Source organism: Gossypium hirsutum, chromosome D03 (assembly GCF_007990345.1).
Source record: "Gossypium hirsutum isolate 1008001.06 chromosome D03, Gossypium_hirsutum_v2.1, whole genome shotgun sequence".
Lineage (NCBI taxonomy): Eukaryota > Viridiplantae > Streptophyta > Magnoliopsida > Malvales > Malvaceae > Gossypium > Gossypium hirsutum.
In genome coordinates, this window is record NC_053439.1 from 39,257,046 (window position 1) to 39,275,440 (window position 18,395).

General features: G+C 33.7%; 3 protein-coding genes across 4 annotated transcripts; all 3 read right to left on the bottom strand.

Moving 5' to 3' along the window:
- Positions 1–5,959: 5,959 nt before the first annotated feature.
- Positions 5,960–8,663, bottom strand: LOC107949774 (COBRA-like protein 4). Of its 2 annotated transcripts, XM_016884527.2 has the most exons (7): positions 8,443–8,663; positions 8,253–8,332; positions 7,709–8,165; positions 7,449–7,596; positions 6,561–6,838; positions 6,166–6,467; positions 5,960–6,076 (listed from the first exon to the last, which is right to left on the bottom strand). In XM_016884527.2, exons 1-6 carry the CDS (start codon positions 8,495–8,497, stop codon positions 6,184–6,186), a joined length of 1,302 nt encoding a protein of 433 aa, XP_016740016.2. In that variant the 5' UTR covers positions 8,498–8,663; the 3' UTR covers positions 5,960–6,076; positions 6,166–6,183. The 2 variants fall into 2 exon arrangements, with proteins under 2 accessions (XP_016740016.2, XP_016740015.2); XM_016884526.2 differs by having other exon boundaries at positions 5,960–6,467.
- Positions 8,664–10,036: 1,373 nt separating this feature from the next.
- Positions 10,037–11,092, bottom strand: LOC107949913 (uncharacterized). The gene is made up of 3 exons (XM_016884675.1): positions 11,005–11,092; positions 10,546–10,724; positions 10,037–10,408 (listed from the first exon to the last, which is right to left on the bottom strand). Exons 1-3 carry the CDS (start codon positions 11,090–11,092, stop codon positions 10,037–10,039), a joined length of 639 nt encoding a protein of 212 aa, XP_016740164.1.
- A 1,543-nt stretch (positions 11,093–12,635) lies between these two features.
- Positions 12,636–16,056, bottom strand: LOC107949912 (uncharacterized). Its single transcript, XM_041090100.1, has 2 exons — positions 15,855–16,056; positions 12,636–14,989 (listed from the first exon to the last, which is right to left on the bottom strand). Exon 2 carries the CDS (start codon positions 13,881–13,883, stop codon positions 12,972–12,974), a length of 912 nt encoding a protein of 303 aa, XP_040946034.1. The 5' UTR covers positions 13,884–14,989; positions 15,855–16,056; the 3' UTR covers positions 12,636–12,971.
- Between the last annotated feature and the right edge of the window lie 2,339 nt (positions 16,057–18,395).

Sequence of the window (18,395 nt, forward strand, 5' to 3'; positions counted from 1 at the left end):
GAATGTATGTATTATTTAACGATAATTCGGTGGGGCTTTGACACCAAAAAATTTAATGGTCCTTTTTGGGAGTATAGATTTGATTCTTTAATTCATATGCAGTGACAATTTCAAGTAAAAATAGGGTTCTCGGTTGCTAGTGATTTATTCGGTAATGAGTTCAAATTGGTTAGGTAAGTCTTTCGTTTGGCTGTGGTAGGACGATAACGGGTTCAAATTGGTTATGCCGCCAATAGGTGGATCATTTGGGATTCTCTTGGTTAATAGGATGTTTGAAGGTCCATTGGAATCCCAAATCGAACCACACGGGTTAAAATTAGTAATTTTCAATTTGTAAGATACAATGTTGTCAATCTTAAACAAAATCGAAATCATTTTTTAATTATATTTTATTAGTATTAAGAAAGTTGCTTGTGTTGCTGTTAAAATTGGTCGTTTATATTCCGTTGTAATTTTTTTGTTTCAAATTTTAGCATTTTTTAAATATAGAAAAATGTAAATCATGTACTAAAGTAAATTAAGTGAAATTATTTTGGAAAGTTGCCAATGTACAATTATGTTTTGTAAAATATAATTTTTGAATTATGTAAATTAATAGTTATTTGAAATGTTGGCAATGTAAAATAATTTTCATTTAAATTATTTATGCAATGTGAATTAATTGTTTGATAAAGGGCGTAACTAAAAAAAATAAAAATATAAGGGGCTAAACTAAAAAAGATAAAGAAAAAAAAGAAGGTTTGGGAAAAAATGAGAGAAAAAAAAAGAGAAAGTGAGAGTGAGATGGCTAAAAAAAGAATGAAAAATGGTATTTACGCATAAAATAAAAAAATATTAGGGTATTTTTTATAAAATAAAAAAGAAAAGATCCAAAAATAAGTGTGAAGAAAGTTGATTGACCAGTCACATCACATCACTCGCATTAGTGACATTAGCTACGTGATAAGTTTAGAGTTATTTCAACCGGCTTTTAATGTTTTTTTTTAAAAAAAAACTTACATGAGGCGGCCTCCCACAAGTCCTTATTATAAAGGAGGTGAGCCTTTGGCTTGGTCCCTATATTTTAGAACTAAATAGAAATAGAATAGAAGTAGAGAGGCAGGTTAAATTTCTTTTTATTAGTCCTAATTTAAATTTGTTGAGTTTGTTTTAGTTGATGTTGTTTGAAATTCGAAGTTAATAATGTGCATGTACTATATTAAAAGTAGTTATTGTTATGTAATATTTAATTATATTTAATTTATTAAGTGGTGGTTAATTTTTAAAAAAATTATGTAGATATCAGAATGTCTTCTCTAAATTATACCGTATCGAGGGTCAATGAAATAGTAAAATTGTTAAATCACAAATTATTATATTTATTTATAAAGTGTGATATATGTTTATTAAAAGTTTAGTTAAAAAAGATAGATTTTTGGTTTAACGTTTAAATTAATTATGTTAAAATTTTAGTTCAATGTTTAAGTAAGAATTAGTTTGGTTAAGATTTTAGTTTGATTATCCAAAAAGATAGTTAGGTAAAACCCAATAATCTTTTAACACTTCATCACCCAATTTACCTATTTCGTATTAAATTGATGATATTAATTGATGTGGCTGACACAGTGTGCTTCATATTGTTGGCTAATTTTTTACACACCCGTTTATTCTACCTAAGATATAGGTATATAAAAAAATAATACGTTAAGCATGATATGATGTATTTGCATGCGAATAGTTGTTAAATATTTACTTCTAAATATAATTGCATATTTTATAAATAAATAAATCTAATAAAGTTTATAGTAACATTTGGTATCAAATGCATTACTTTTAAAAAAATCGATTTATTGGTGTGGAGAGGATGAGTATCGGGTATTGAGGTCGCGGATCTATTCTCCCAAGTACTGTGCGAACGAGCTGGTCATGCCTTATTTACAGTTGGCGGGATTTAGGGACGTGGCATTGGTCTAGAAGTTCGATCTGAGGATGGACCTAATATCCATCTTGGTTGAGCGGTGGCGCTCGGAGACCCTGTAATGACCCAAAATTCACGGGCATCGGAAAAGTATAATATCGGGCCTCTGTCATAGTAAATTGAGTTCGAAAATAATTATTAGAAATATTTACGAGACTAGTTGTGTATTTAATTAGGTTTTAGATAGGTGGATTTAGCTAAATTAAGAGTAGTTAGTAGAAAGGACTAAATTGAATAAGGGGTAAAAGTTAAATTATAAATTAAACCAAAATAGCAATTATGCCATTTGTCCTAATTGAGGCAGTCTTAGATTTTTATAATGATTTAATTTAAATATATATATAAATTAATTATAAAGTATATTAAATTAATTATATTATAAATATTAATTGAGAAATAAATGAGAAAAGAAAAAAAAAGAAAATTGTATGGTGATAAAATAATACATGTGTAATTAAAATATGTATACAATTGTAGTTTGTAGATTTAAATTGCTTATTAATTAAGCATAAGATATTTATTATTTATTATTATTAAATTAAAAGATATTTAATAATTAAATAATTAGTATAAGATTTTTGGTCAATAATAAATTATGATTTTGCCAAGTGTATGGTAAAAAATAATAATAATAAAATACAAGTGTATTATATTTATTTATTTACGTAAAATATAATTATTAATTAAATAATTATATTATGAGATTTTTATTTGATAGATAAATTAAGTAGTGACAATTGTATGGTATTGATGGTGTACAAATGTGAATATATGATTAAATATTTAATAGATATTTAGAATAAAAATAATAATAAAAGAAATTAAGCTAACAAATAAAATAAAGTAAATGAATTATAAAAGAAATAAAGAACAAAAGATAGAAAGAAGAAACAAAGACCATTCGAAAAAGGGGAAGGAAAAAGAAAGAAAGAAAAGAAAAAGGAAAAACTAAAGGTTTAAGGTTTAAAGCTTTGATTTGTAAGTCAATTAAGCCCTTTTTATTTAGTTTTGATGATTTAGATGCTTTAAAACAAAGTTTTGTTGAAAATAAGTTGAGGTTTTAGAAGTTTATAGGTTTTTAAGCATGGTTCATGTTGAATAAATTGTTGAATTAGGGGTTTAATTGAATAAATTTTAAGTTAGAATTGATAAAAGGATTAAATTGTAAAAGAAACTATAAGTTTTATGTTTTAGGGACTAAATTGAGAGAAATTCGAAATTAGGAAAATATGCTGAAATTTTAATAGTTAAATTTGAGTTTGGATGGAATTTCAATAGAAATAGAGTGTGAATTGAATTAGAAAAGTAAGAAAACTTAGTTAGGATTAAATTGAGAACAATGTAGGAATCGATTAGAAATTCAATTATTTATTATAATTAGTGCTGTAATTAATAGTGTAAATTATTATTTTCGTAGCTAACAAAGAACCCGAGGCATCAGCATCAAAAGGAAAGGAGAAAGCTATCGAGGACTAAAACGGGAGATTTACGGTTTGTATTACTATAATTTAAATTATTTATTATTAAATGCTATATTTAAATTTATATGTATGGTAAGTGAAATACATGGTAAGTATTATTATTAAGTTGACAGAAATTCAATTGAATGATGGGTATATGTGTGGAATTTAATTGAATATTGACTTGAAAAAAAATGGAAAAGTGAATTTTGAATTGAATTGTGATTGAAAGTGAAAAAGTGGAATTGAATTGAAACGTGAATTTAGAGACCCTATTAACTAGTCAGGTTGAGTCGGATACAGTTGGTATGCCATAGGATTGGAAGAGTTCAGGGATACTTCGACCTCGAGTCGATGAGACACTGGGTGTCACTATATGTCTTCGGATAGATTCGATGAGGTACTGGGTACCAACTTACTTCGGCTTGGCCGATGAGACACTGGGTGCCAACTTTGCTTTGAACTATCCGATGAGGCATTGGGTGTCATTCTGGTGTGTTTGGTTGGATCCGTGTATCTGCCAAAGTCTAAATCTTGTTAATAGGGGCAAATAAATGGAATAGCAAAAAAAAAATCGAATGAAAATGATCGACTTTATTCATGAAATGAAAAGTGAATTGAAATTGAGAAATGAGAATGAAAAGAATGAATCAAAGATTCATGAAGAGATTTATGTTCAAATGAAAAGTTATATGATATTATATTGATGAATAGCCAAATTGAGTTGTTATTGTTGAGAAATGAAAGTTAAGAATAAATTAGTTTATTTATGAATTAATTATTATATAATTTGACATGTTTATTTGTTATTTTACTTAAATAATTTAAATTATAGTAATACCACTGAGTATGAAATACTCAGCGTACGGTTGTTTCCGTGCGCAGGTCATTAGGGTTCAAGGTTCAGTTCAGCATCCAGAAATATCCCGACTCCATCAAAAAAATTTTGGTGATGTATTTCTTCCTTTTGTTTAAGTGACATGTACTAGGTGATTGAACACGAGTTGTATATATAAAAATATATATATGCTAAATGATCTTGGTTGTGAGTAAATGGTTATAATCTTTTGAATGATAAATAAAATAGTGAATCAATTTATTAAGTATGATTAATAGCGTTTTAAAGTATAAAATTATTGATTGAAATATTGGTATTGGGTTGTTTTTGGTTTTAAGTTTGCAGGGGGTTTTAAGTAAAAATAAGTAAAAATATTGTCGAAATTTTTTTAAAATAAAAAAAGAAGCCAATTAGCATAAATTTATACGAATTTATGATTCTTTTATATATGTTCGTTATTTATTTAAGAATTATTTGTAAATTGTTTGATATGTCCGGTAATGCCTCGTAACCTTGTTCCGGCGATAGTTTGGGGTTAAGGGGTGTTACAGACCCACACTTTTCATATGCTATGCGGGGAGTGCACGATCATATTAAAGGACGTTGCTATGCAACTTGGGCTACGAGTTGATGGTGACATAGTCACGGGACGAAGCAGAGTGTTGGAACATTTGGTGCTATGTAACAACTTGCTTGGATGGTCTTCTGGTGATGGAGAAGAGAACTTCACGATCTTGAAATTTTCATGGTTGAGAGTGAATTTCAAGAACTTATTGAGCATTGCCACTGAGAATGAGTTGAGGTACGTTACTCGAGCCTATATTTTACAATTGATATGGGGATACTTATATCGAACGAAACATCTAATAGGATCCACATAATGTACCATATAAGTATCAGCACGGTCGAAATCCTCCAATAAAGGAATTACATTATGTGGAACCTGTTAATTTCAAATCCGTCTTCTACTAGCCAAACCATGATATGAGATCACCAAGGTGGATAGAGAGGCTTACTTTTCGGTTTAACAAAGGTGAAGGAAATAAGCGAGATGGGTTATGGAAGGACAGATCCTAAGGAAGCAAAAAACAAAACTAACACCACCAAAATACTGAAAGACAAAAGATGAAACAAAATCTATTATCAGATAGAATAGTCATTTGAGAATGGCAAGAGTCAAGCTAGTCAAAGGGGAAAAACGATAGTAGAGAGAGTCCACCAGATGAGATCTAGAGACTTCTAAAGCTGTAACATAGGTTCATGAACAGATCACCAGAAACTAGGTACGATATGATGGCTGAACAAAACCAAATCGACAGATCCAAACTAGGGTAATGAGATTCAGCTAACTAATAGAAACCAAGGAGGAAGAGGGATTTAAACCAGATCAAAGTAACAATGCATCAAAAGGAAGAAGACAGCAAAACCCGGAGAGAAAAGCTCCCTGTTTCTTGCTTAATTTTTTTCCATGATTCCCCAAGAAATGAGGTTGTGGTTTCTTCGTTTTCAAGCTTCTACCATGAAATCATGAGGAACTTTTTGGTCCTGAATATTTTCAGGAAGAATAAGCTGAAACCATCCCTCGAGAAGTTAATTTGGTGGTTAGCTAGCCTTAAAACTTATATATTAACCCATATTCATGAGGGCAGAGGACTTTTATCCATTAAAACTTATATATTAACCCATATTCATGATAACTTTCGGTTATATTTAACATGAACTTTAGTATTTAAGTATTAAAAAAGAAATACAATTTACATTATTCAACCCGTTGAATTAGTTGAATTGAGCACTGGAGATTTCACCGATTCAACCTCCCATCTGCAAATTAACCAAAATGAGTAGATTAAGGTGAAATATGTAAATAAAATCACTCTTCCTTATCTATAGCAATAGTTTCTCAAAACCACCTTCTTTTCATATGATCTTCAACTAATGATGAATAGAAACAGTAGGGCAGAGACCACCATTGTTGATATAGTGATCGAGTTTACTTTAGCAGAGTTGGGAAGAAAAGGGTAAGCATCAGGAGGAGGCAACAAGCATTCATCGCCATTAAAGTAGACTTTCCGAGGAAATGCCCACCCATGTTTGAAGGTAAATGTGTCCTTGTTTTTCCTTAACAGCACCTCTGACTGTACGTTTCCTTGTGGCCCTGCTTCCATTAATAGGTCATTGTAGAATTTCATGCCATAAAACATGCCTGTATCATCTGCATAAACATAAAGTCGAATCATAGGTGTTAAATGATTTCATTAGGAGTTTCATAAAAATCAAAGAGAAGAATGGTTTCGGAGGAACTCACTTATTGCTTCATAGGGCACTAGAGGCTTGTAATCAAAGCTAAAAACTTGGGTGACGGCATTGAGATTGGGATGCTGAGCAACTAGTGTCCACTGTGTGTAGTTCATGCGGTAATTGAAATTTGTAACGGCTATCTTTACACGCCAGTAATCCTTGTAGTTGAGCTTCACATGCCAATGCACTCTTATTGGGCACATATGATGTGTGCATTGTAACAACGGCGCATTGTCTTTCCTTGGTGTATTTATTCCTTTCTTGTGTGCTTGCTTCGAATCACTCCTGAAAATAAGTCCACTCAATTACTAACATTATGGATTTAAATTACGATTGTATTGGTTTCAAAATAACAATCTTAATATTGTGTTGTGATTGAAATAGTTAGTATTGTACCTATAAGCATATCATTGGTGAAAGTACTATGAGACCCATGTATGAGGAGTCAGATTTTGTTTTGACTTTTACTAAAAAAATGAGCAAATTAGTCTCTATACATTAGATCAAAGAGTAAACTGGTCTTTTTGTTAAAAATTTCATCCATTTCTACTGTTAAAAATTGGTCCATGAATGTCAATATGAGGTACATGTGGCGCCATTGTTTGGTTATCCTATCAACCATGTCAGTTTTTGACAGTACAAGGGATGAAAATTTTAACAAAAAGGACCGATTTGTTTTTTGATCAAATTTACAAGGACTAATTTGTCTAGTTTTTAGGTAAAGAGGGCAAAATACAATCTGAATCCTAGTACAGGGATCTCCATGATACTTTTACTGCATATCGTTTCTATTTTGATACCAATGACGATACATTATTGATGTCATTTTGTTTTATCTTGAAATCGATACGGTACATGGATTTGTTAGTTCGAGTGTAGTGAAAGAGGGGCTTACACAACACAGTTGTTTTTATTCTGACAGCCGCAAGCGCATTTCGGACAAGGTGTGATACTCTGGTTATAGAAAGATGAGAATGAAACACAACATTTTGGGTTCTTTGCGGCAAGAAATTGTGAATAAGTGCATGTTACATTCCATGTCACTGCATAGGATTGAACACGTTAGCTATCATATAGTAATTTAATTAGATTCCTAAAATTTGTATTATATTTGCAAACATAAAATAAAAGAATCGAAAGTGAAATAATGCTTACTCAATGCCTGAGTTTTTCGCCGATGATCGGCTGTTAAGTAGACCGTGGAAGGCACAACTTTAGCAGGGCCACAAGTGTAGCCTAGCCCCGGACCGAGCAAAGTGAAATTCATGGGTAGCTTTACTGTTTTATTTGAAGTTCCAGCGACTCCAACGCTGACTTGAAAGGCGGAGACTGAACTCGACGGATCTTGTCCCCAAGCGGACACTACACCGGCTTTACAGCAATTGGAGAACTGCTGGTTGTAAGGAACGCCAGGGAGTAAATCCACCACAACAGGCTTCCTCAAACAACAGTGAGGCACATTTCCTTTGAATTTGGAACAGTCACCTTGCTCGGTGGTTTGAGCCCCAACCATGGACCATATCACTTCTTTCTTAGCCCATTGCCACCCTAGTGTCCACCCCGGGCTCACGATGCTACGGTACATTTGGAAGTTGCTCATCGTCACTGATGCCTGGTTTACCATTTAACTGCGTTACTTGAACTGGAGTGTGAATATGAGACATAGATATAGTTTAATACTTCAACATGTTCAACTCACCACATAGCCATCAGCCGTCCAAGAGACAACATCCCACTTTATTGTTATGTTTCCAGTTGGATCCAGTGGATCATATGCAGCTAAAAAAGAATCCATAAAAACATGAGATAAATAGATCGAACATTAAATTATTCAAAGAAAAAAAAACATGCTGTAATTTGAATTTGATGTATAGAGAAAGAACTTGTACCAGCATGGGGAAGCATTACAAAAAAAAGAACAACTAGACCACAGATGGACTTCATTTCTTGTTTCAGAATATTGAGTGAAGTACCAAGTTCTTGGCAAGAACACAGAGGAGACAGGAAGGTGTTTGCATTAATGCTTGAGCTAAAAAAGGAAAGGGAAAAGTATATATTGGCGGAGGAATATTGCTTTGAAAATGGCTTACCAACTGGTTGTTCATATTTCATGGGATATTTTCATGTCCCTCTCTCTTTATTAGTGAACTTCTTTTTGCATTTTGAAGCAAAACCTTGGCAAGTATGATGGAGAAGTTTAGGACGTATAAGAGCGGGGTTTGATCTGCAAGGAGTGTAAGCAAGTTTAATTGAGTTTCACTTTTAAAATTTGAATTTATCTTAATTAGGTTGGATTACTTGCTAAAAATAAATTCAATTCCCATGTATAATTTCAAACTCAAATTCATATTAAAAATTATCATTACTAGAGTCAAATATTATATAAATTGTTAAAAGCTGATACTAATAATTAGATTTCTCTTATTTATTCTTGAAATGTGACTATTGTTTGCTTGCAGTGGTTAAAAAGGGGCTATGTGAAGCTGAGTATCCAAGGATGCAAATTTGAGCTGCATTATTCCATCCCATCCAGACAAGAAGGGATCTCTATTTGAACATGATATCTCAGCTTATTTTAAAGACAAATGCTTAGGAAAACAACATTAAAAATAAAAGGTAGCTCTGTCTTGTTTGTCCTCAGATAACCTCTTAATTAACCATTCATAGTATATAAATGTGTAGGCCCTTTAAAAGGGAAACAAAACCTGAAAAAGCATGACGGGTTAATTTTTTCCACTTTAGATGGTTATAAATAAGAGTTGAGCATGTTGGTATTCTACATATGTATGTAGTATAATTATCTAAATATATATTTTTTAAAAAGAATATACTCGTATCAAACATGTTGTCCATTTCTCAACCTTGAGAATTGCATTCATAGGTAGACACTTACGTGATCCGAAATTGCAAACTTTTCGTTTCCTTAGAGTAATTAAATTTAACACTCATGTTTGACATATATCGCATATGATATAATAATCTTTCAAATATAAATTAAAAACAAAAAAAAAGCCAACTATAGCATATAAGGTATATTCTTGTTATTAATCCTTGTACTATTACTAAATTTGGAATTTAATCCATGTACTTTAATTTGGTATTTTTTTTAGTCTTCCTATTGCTATCATTTGAGAAATTAGCCCAAATCATTGTTGGTGTTAAATACTTTGTTGAGATAAAATCATAAATTCAGTCTTTGTACTATCATAAAATTTGAGATTTAACTCATTTACTTTTTTTTTTGATAAAAAACGACCCAAAAGTCAACCTCATTTTATTGCGTCACGAATGATAACATTGTGGATTTCCGAAGGATAATCCAAATTAAAAAACAAATTACATTTGTTCTTAAAAGCAAGCTTACAAAGTAAATCAGCAGCTTCATTATTGCTACGATCAATCCAATTAAAATGGACTAACTCAAAATTCCTAAGGGCCATGCATTCCTTTTTCACACAACGGCCCAGAATGGTAACATCTTGATCACGTTTTTTGACCGTGTTTATTAAAGTTGAAGCCAGATTCAAACCCATAGTCAACGCTTCCAACTTCGCCCAAATTGCATGCCTTAATTGCAAAACCATAGCACCCGGCAAGAACGAAACCATTTGTATCTCTCGTAATATCCCCATAACCGACATACCCATTTAAAACTACGGCATACACGTTGATTTTAATAAAATCATTTAGTGGTTTCTTCCAGCCTTTACACACCGGAGTAGGGGGAATCATAGAGGGTTCGTTTAAATTAAAAATTCTAAAATCTTTGCTGAGGGTTTGCGCCCTATCCCAAACCACCATAGCAGGATCATCCTTGCCCTGGAAGACCATCTTACTTCTGTTGTTCCAGTAGTTCTAGAGGAGAGTAAAGAAGTCAGCAACAGCGTTGTAGTCAAGCTCTTGCAGAATATCTTCCAATCAGTCAATGCATCTATCATAGTTTCCATCGAGAAGCCTATTATTTAAACCCCGATTATGAGAGTTTCACGAACCTTCGAGCACTCTTTCAGGGTATGGAGAAGCGTCTCGTCACTATTTTTACATCTCGGGCAGGTTGTAGAGAAGTTCTGACGGATACGAGCAATGTTAATGTAGGTGGGTAAAATATCATGGCCGATTCTCCAACTGAAAACTTGATCTTGGGAAGCATTTTGAGTTTCCAGATAATTCTCTAGAAAAGTTTATGGGGGCCAAAACCAATTCGCTTTAGAGATAACCAGGAGTAGGCCACTTCACCGTATAAACCCCATGAGGGTTTTGTAGCCACGTTCTGCTATCTTTAAAACCATTAGGAGAAATGGGTAAATTACAAATACAATCCCCCATCTCTCTGCCATATAGCTCGATGACCCTATCCCTTTTCCACCGCTTTTGATCCTAGTCCCACAAGTTATTAACTTTTCTCTCGTCGTTTGTCAAGAGTGGCCAACAAATTGAGTTTCCATTAAGACCTTCAATACCCCAATGGTCCCACTGAATGTCGATCGTGTTACCATCCCCCACTTGCCAAATAAAGCCATCTTTTAATGCATCTGCCATTTTAGTAATGCTTGTCCAGGTGAACGACAGTTTATTACAGAGCTTTGGCCTGAAAACGTCCCCTTTAGGAAAATATTTAGCACTCAACACCTTAAAACATAAAGTGTCCTTGAAGTTTATGAGCCTCCACACTTGTCTTCCTAAAAGAGCCAAGTTGAACAGGTGCATATCCCGAAAGCCCATGCCGCCAATCCCTTTTGGATAACATAAACGATCCCAGGCCATCATGGCCCAACCACAGGTCTTCTCGTTGTTAGTCTACCACACTCGGCCCATTTTTGAATGGAGCTCCTTAATGATTCCTATATGGGCGAGAAAAACAGAGAACGCATATATTGGAATAGATTGGAGAATGGCGTTAAGGAACACTTCTTTCCCACCATAGGATAATAGTCGTTTTGACTAGCAATTGACCCTTCAAGTGCAACGATTAATAACATTAGTAAAAGTTGTTGACTTTTTCCTACTAATAGGTAAAGGTAACCCCAAGTAGCTATCGAGAGTATCAACCATACACAAATCGAGCATAGAGCAAAAATTATGTCTTTGGGCCAAAGGAGTTTTCGGGTTAAATATAATCATAGATTTATTGTTATTAAAATTTTGGCCCGAAACATTAGTAAACTTATTAATAATATTGACTATTTCCTCAACATCCTTTTTTTTATTGCGAATGAAGAAGAGCGCGTCATCGGTAAAAAATAGGTGATTTATATGCGGCCCATTAATACTAGCCCAAATTCCTTTAAGCATATTTTCATTCTGTGCTCGGATTAGTAATTTAGAGAATGCTTCTATGCAAAATAAAAAAAAGGTAGGGAGAGAGAGGATCCCCTTGTCTAAGACCCCTTTCTGGAATAATAGTCTCAAAGAGGGTTGAGTTGCATTTAACAACGTAGTAGACCGAACGAACGTAACTCATAATCTTTGTCACCCATGCATCGGCATATCCCATTTTGTACATAACTTCTTCAATGAATTTCCACTCTACCTGATCATATTCTTTGCTCATATCGAGCTTGATCATGAAACCCTTATTGTGCCCGTTTTTGGCACTTTAAAGGTAATGGACAAACTCATGGGCAATCGATATGTTGCCATTAATCATTCTTCTGGGAACAAAGGCGCTTTGTTTTTGGCTAATGCATCTCAGCAGGGTATCTTTCAAGCGATTAGCAAACACCTTGGCCACAATTTTGTACACCATCCTGCAAAGACTAATCGAACGTAAATTATTCATATCAATAGGTTCTTTCATTTTAGGAATAAGAACAATAATAGTCTCGTTTAACCTATCCACACTCCTATCGCCCCTAAAAATCTCATGGCATAGCTTAATAATATCCTCCCCCACCACATCCCAATTTTCTTTGTAAAAGTTCCCCGACAGGCCATTAATTTCCGGGGCTTTCCTAGGGTCCATTTGATTGAATGCTTTCTTAATTTCAATATTCGTGAAATCTTTCATCTATCTTTCATTCATCTCCCTTGAAATACAATTCTCAATATAGTCAAGATTTAACACATCATTATTATGTAAATTTGACTCAAATAGTTTTTGAAAATACTCCCTGGCCGCATCGCAAATATCTTTGGTATTTTCCTTCCAGTGGCCATGCATGTCATTCAGCCTATCAATGCTATTTTTTTTCTTTCTATTAGTAACTCTAACATAGAAAAACCGGGTGTGTTTATCGCTCTTCTTATGCCAAGTGACTCTCGAATGTTGGGCCCAATACTTCTCTTTATTGTCCAGTAGTTTTCCAAGCTTTAACCTCATAGCCTTAAGCTTGTTACCGGCATACGTGCTTTCCGGGCTATCTATGATTCTATTGATTTTTGACTGTAATGTAGCAATTTGATTGCGCATCTTTTTGTATCAATTGTACTGCCAAACACCTAGGTCTTGGCCCACCTTCTCAATTTTCCCCATTATATCCACAACACCATTCTGCCACTCATTTTTAATAATATTCTTAGTTTTATTCTCTTTGGCCCAGCAGACATCGTATCTAAAGTTAAGCCTAGGATCTCTTGTTCTCTCTTTCGGCTTTCGACCCTCTGTGTGTAAAAAAATAACATCATGGTCGAAAGTGGATTGGCGGATCACCTTGGTTTCCATGAACGGAAAACAAGCCACATCATTTGAAGAAATCAAAAAACAATCAAGTCTTTCCTTGACCAAAGCATCTCCCTCTCTGTTGTTAACCCATGTGAACCACCCTTTGTCCATTTCCAAATCAAACGAAAGCTCATCCACAATCACTTGGAAGTCATCAATTAACGTTTTTTGCTTCCTCATTCCCTTATCTTTTTCCATATAGTTGAGAATCGCATTGAAATCTCCTTCAATGATCCACTTTTCCTTAACAGATTTTCCTATCTTCCTTAACATATCCCACGAACTCTGTCTCTTGTTAGAATCAACGTTCCCATAAAATCTCGTGAAACATATGACCTTATCATTTTCCAAGTGAATTAGAGAATCAATATGGTTGTTAGAATAGTTTTTTATCTCGACCTTTGTACCTTCTTTCCACATCATGAAAAGACCACCACTTTTGCCGATAGCATTAACAGCTAAACACCCCTCTATCCTACATTTACTATGAATAGAAACAAGCTTATTAGCATGAACTTTAGTTTCACAAAGAAAGATAACCTCGGGATCATTCGCAATAAGAAGTTGCTTAAGCTCACGAACTATCGCAGGGTTCCCAATCCCACGACAGTTCCAGCATAGAATCCTCATTGCTCTTGGCGAGACTGGTCGCCAACCGCCGCCTTGCATGGTGAAACCTTTTTCAACAATCTCCTCCTCACAATATTTGATGGACTCTCATTTGTGTTGTCTCAATTTAATCCCCTTCGTCTCTTTCTTTTACTTCTGAATCTTCCCAGTCCATCATGCACAGATTTATGACTTCTCTTTTCCACAAGGGAGTTAGATACTGAGTCTTTTTCACACCCTTTTTCTTTTTCTTTTTGTATCATTTTCCCACTATCGTTCCCTGTGTCTATTTTTCTTTTTCCTCATTTAGGGGCTCTTTTTTTTGCCATTATCTCAATACCATTTCACCATATGCCTCTGTCTTGGTTCGACGCCACTATATTCGCCCTTAGCTAGCTTCCATATTAGAAGTTTAAAATATTAGAATCAAAGGCTTCATCCCTATTTTTGCACTTTTTTTTGTTTTATGAACAATCAATCCACAGTAGTAGCAAAAAATTGGTAATCTCTCGTACTTGAGCATACATATGATTTTGACTTCATTTTTCCCCACTAGCTTCACTACCCTCTGCAGGGAGTTTGACACATGAATTTTTATTTTCGACCTTAGGAATTTGGTCTAACCTCTATCTTTCCAGTCGATTGCCATCAACTTTCCTACAGCATTACCGATGTCCAACGCTGTTTGATAATCCATAAATTCCAATAGGATTGTTATAAACCAGCAGCCAAAAAAGATATAGGTTGAACTCAAATGTGTCTATATCTTTTCCCTTGATGAAAGGCATCATAGCGATTTAGCAGTTTTCAAAAAGCCAAGGCATAAGGTTGAGAATTTTGCTTCTGTCTTCTAAACATCCAAATTTAACAATTATCACATCTTCATTTAGGGCTACAAAGTTTACCTCCTCTTTCGTGAACCATAACGACCTAAAGACCCTATACATTGCCTCTGTATTCAGTTTCTAATCCGCCATTATTCTACCCATCGCCCATGCTTTGAATCCTTGAAAATTATTAACAGCATCAGTGTTAATAACTTGGACCGACTCTTCTTCCAAAAATTTCAATCTTTCTAGCATCGCGTTAATATCTTCAGCCATCAAGAATCTTATCTCAACAAGAAAACCACCCCCTCAGTTTACCAAAAGGCAACAAGAAAAACCCTAAAATAAACACAAGAAAGAAAGGCAGTGAGCCTGGGATTGAGGCTAAAATACAGCCTTACAGAGTGAGAGAAAATCAAAGAAAACAAGTATAGGAAAAAAACAAAAACCGCAGGAAAATGAAAGACAAAACCACTTACAATAATAAAGAGAAAAATGAAAAGAAAAAGATAAGGCAGGTAAAACCAGGTTTAAGTAACACAAAAACAACCAATATTAACAGAGATTACTTACTCATACAAATTAGAAAAGAAATCAAGCCATCCAAAAAATGAAAAGAAAAGAAAAACCTAAGTCTTTAACAAGAAGCCGGAAAAAACAAAACTAAATCTTCTCCACCGTCAGCATCCAATTGATAGTCACACAAACCATCAAGCATGCAAAGCACGTATCTAATTTCTTGGTAAAAGAGAGCCAATTAAAAGATCTGTTCTCATGCAAAGAACGTAGGAAAGTCAACCAAAAACTCTAAAAATACCGTAGGCCCCACAAGGGGAGCAGCTATCATAATATCAAAAACCATGAACATCGAAAGAAAAAAAATGAAAATTACAAAACTATTTTTACCAAGAAGCAATAAATTAGGAAGAAAACAAAGAACCAGACAACATCACCGTATAAAAGTTTGTCTCTTCTTGAAAAAACACTTCTTATGGACTGACTTTAACATGGACTCCTCACGTTAAATCACCGACACCGTACACCACCAAAAACAATGGGAACTCATACACATCCACTACTGCCATAATATTCAAAGAATAAAGGCAGACACACGAAGAAGAAATGCGAAAGAAAATCGCACAAATCTTGGACACATAGTAAAAATAATAAAAAATTATGGGACCCTCATTTAAAGATTGCTTACCTCATTTATTTTTATTTAGCCATTTTTGGTCCATTATTGTTATTGGTATGAGGAATTAATCTGAATTGCTTATGGCATTTGTTGATACAAGATATGGTGAGAGAGGTTGGGAGTAGTTTCCAAGAAGATACTGAGAGTTGCTAATAGAGGTTTTTGGGGAAGTTAGAGAATATATATATAAATATATATATTAGAGTTTTTGTAGGAGTGGGGAGTCTTGGCTTCCTTGGAGAAATGATGAGATTTATATAGAGGAGGGATTGGCATAGGCTCCTCTAAACAAACGTCCTACTGTGGTAAAATCATGAAGTCCTCTACTTGGATGTGATTAGGTATAGCTTGATTATACTTTTGTAGTCAATGATAGAGAGATGGGGGAGCTCTTGAATAGATCTTGACATGATCTTGTAGTAATTGATGTGACAGGCACACGAGTGCACTTAGTCTTGTGAGTTTTCTTTAGCCGAGTAGTTGATTCACAAGGTGCTCCTACTGAGGTATGGTGGTATAACAATTGGCCCTTTAGTCGGGGGGAGGTTATAAATTGACCTTTTTGAAGATAATGTTCTTAGTCAATGTTTATTTTTTCCAGAGATGCGACATTTTGTTTTTTGAGAGCTTGATAGGCCAATAGGGCGAGCTTGTGATGCCAAGTTTGAGGAGCGAGCCTGAAGAGGCAGCAAACCTGAAAATGTGAGGTACTCGAGCAAATCCTATATCAATTGTTGGTGCAACTTTTGATACTTAATTTTTTTTCAAATTTTTATTTTTTGTGGCAGTTACTTAAAGGTTTCTTGCGGCGTATGTGAAACAATCATAATGTAATTGTTTCCTTCATCTCCGAGTTCATGCAATTTGGCATTAATGAGGGGCCTACGTGTTATAAGTTGATTGGAGAGTGGAGCAACATGCTAATTATGGTTATTTCCATGAGTTGTACATCAATTGGGTATAAATATTTGTGCTCTTTGAGCTGGATTCATTTGACGCTTATAAATAGTGCCTTTGAATATGAAACTTTCAATTTTCACAAGGATATTATTAGTGGTTTGTGGAAGTTTTAAGGTTTTTGAGAGATTCTTGGGAGGAAAAAGCCTTTATCAGGTCTCCATTTGCTATGTGCATTCTTGCTTCCTTTGTATTATTATTATTATTATTATTATTATTATTATTATTTGCTTTCTTTTTCTTAGCTTCATCATTAATGTTTTTGATTTTTTAAGTTAATGAATTTTTATCGTTGTTTTTCTTTTTGTAGTTTTAGGTTCCCTTTAGAAGCAAATTTACCCCGTGTTACAGTATGTTTAGGTTACTTTTTAAATCTAATCTTACCACAATTACTCTTTGGATAACATACCAGTTACTGAGTTGACTTTTTTAGACTGTACTGCACCTTCAATTCCTCATTGACGGTTTTGACTCTAGTAAAAAAATATGCTTTTCACCACAACACTTTATCCTTTTCCAATTTTCTTATATATATATATATTCTTTTTTACTTTTACGAGTGTGAATAATAACCAACTCATTATACTTTTGGGTTTTATAGTAAACATTTTCATTTAATGAATTATATTATTGTATAAAAAATTAATAGATAATTTTATTAAAATATTATATGATAATAAGTAAATAATATAAATTAATATTTTAATTAAGTAAAAATATAATTTTTGATATTGTAATTTTGTAACTATCATCCAAATATATAAAAATATTCTCATGCACTGCCCTTCATTTTTAAAAACTTTTAAATTTTCGCTACACGTCTAATCTTGTTTTTCCAATAGAAGCCTAAAAAGCTTGGTTTCACTAAAAAGTGAGCTTGTGTGCTTGAAGAGGCAAAACCTATAAAGGCTTAACTTCACTAAAATGTGATCTATGTGCTTGAAGAGGTTAGACCTATAAAGGCTTGAATTCAGTAAAAAGTGAGTCATCGTGCTTGGAAAGTCTTGGTTTCATTAAAAAGTGAGTCCATATGCTAAAAGAGGTCAGGCTCATAGAGGCTTGACCTTTCTGAAAACTAATTTTGCATGATTAAAAGGAGTGACACTTGAAAAGAGTTATGCATTTGACGATAAAATGCAGTTTCGTTCAACTATAAAGACATACTTAGGGACTTACATATAGTATTTCTTTAGTGTCATGTGTTCTATGTCCTTGGTACGAATTTGACATCCATCTGTACCAATTGGTAAGCTTTATATCGATCTTTTTGATAACCCATAAGGACCTTCCCGTTTTGGTGTCATTTTTCTTCATTGTGATGTAAGGGTGTTGGCTTTATTATTGCACATAACCATGTCGTTTACTTGGAATTTGTGGTTATGAACTTTAGAATTGTAGTACTTGGCCAATTATTGGGTCCAAGTTGCTAGCTAGCCTAGTTTCAATAAGGTCTTAAGTTTCTTTTAGGAAGACTAGGTTGATTTTGAGGGATTCCCCATTCAACTAGTTGTCAAAAAGGGAAACCCTATAAAATATTGAAGCCTATTTTTGTTGGTATGATTGTTGGAAAAATTGATTTAGAAAACAATGCTT

Excerpts from the sequence above, each read along its gene's own strand:
- LOC107949912 (XM_041090100.1), bottom strand. The coding sequence starts at position 13,883 with ATGCAAGGCGGCGGTTGGCGACCAGTCTCGCCAAGAGCAATGAGGATT.
- LOC107949913 (XM_016884675.1), bottom strand. The coding sequence starts at position 11,092 with ATGGCAGATGCATTAAAAGATGGCTTTATTTGGCAAGTGGGGGATGGT. Across the intron at positions 10,725-11,004 it reads GGACCATTGGGGTATTGAAG|AGAATTATCTGGAAACTCAA; the intron begins GTCTTAATGGAA and ends AAACTTTTCTAG. Across the intron at positions 10,409-10,545 it reads CCCTGAAAGAGTGCTCGAAG|AACTACTGGAACAACAGAAG; the intron begins GTTCGTGAAACT and ends ACTCTCCTCTAG.
- LOC107949774 (XM_016884527.2), bottom strand. The coding sequence starts at position 8,497 with ATGAAGTCCATCTGTGGTCTAGTTGTTCTTTTTTTTGTAATGCTTCCC. Across the intron at positions 8,333-8,442 it reads TGTAATGCTTCCCCATGCTG|CTGCATATGATCCACTGGAT; the intron begins GTACAAGTTCTT and ends ATTCTTTTTTAG. Across the intron at positions 6,839-7,448 it reads AATAAAAACAACTGTGTTGT|GAGTGATTCGAAGCAAGCAC; the intron begins GTAAGCCCCTCT and ends ACTTATTTTCAG.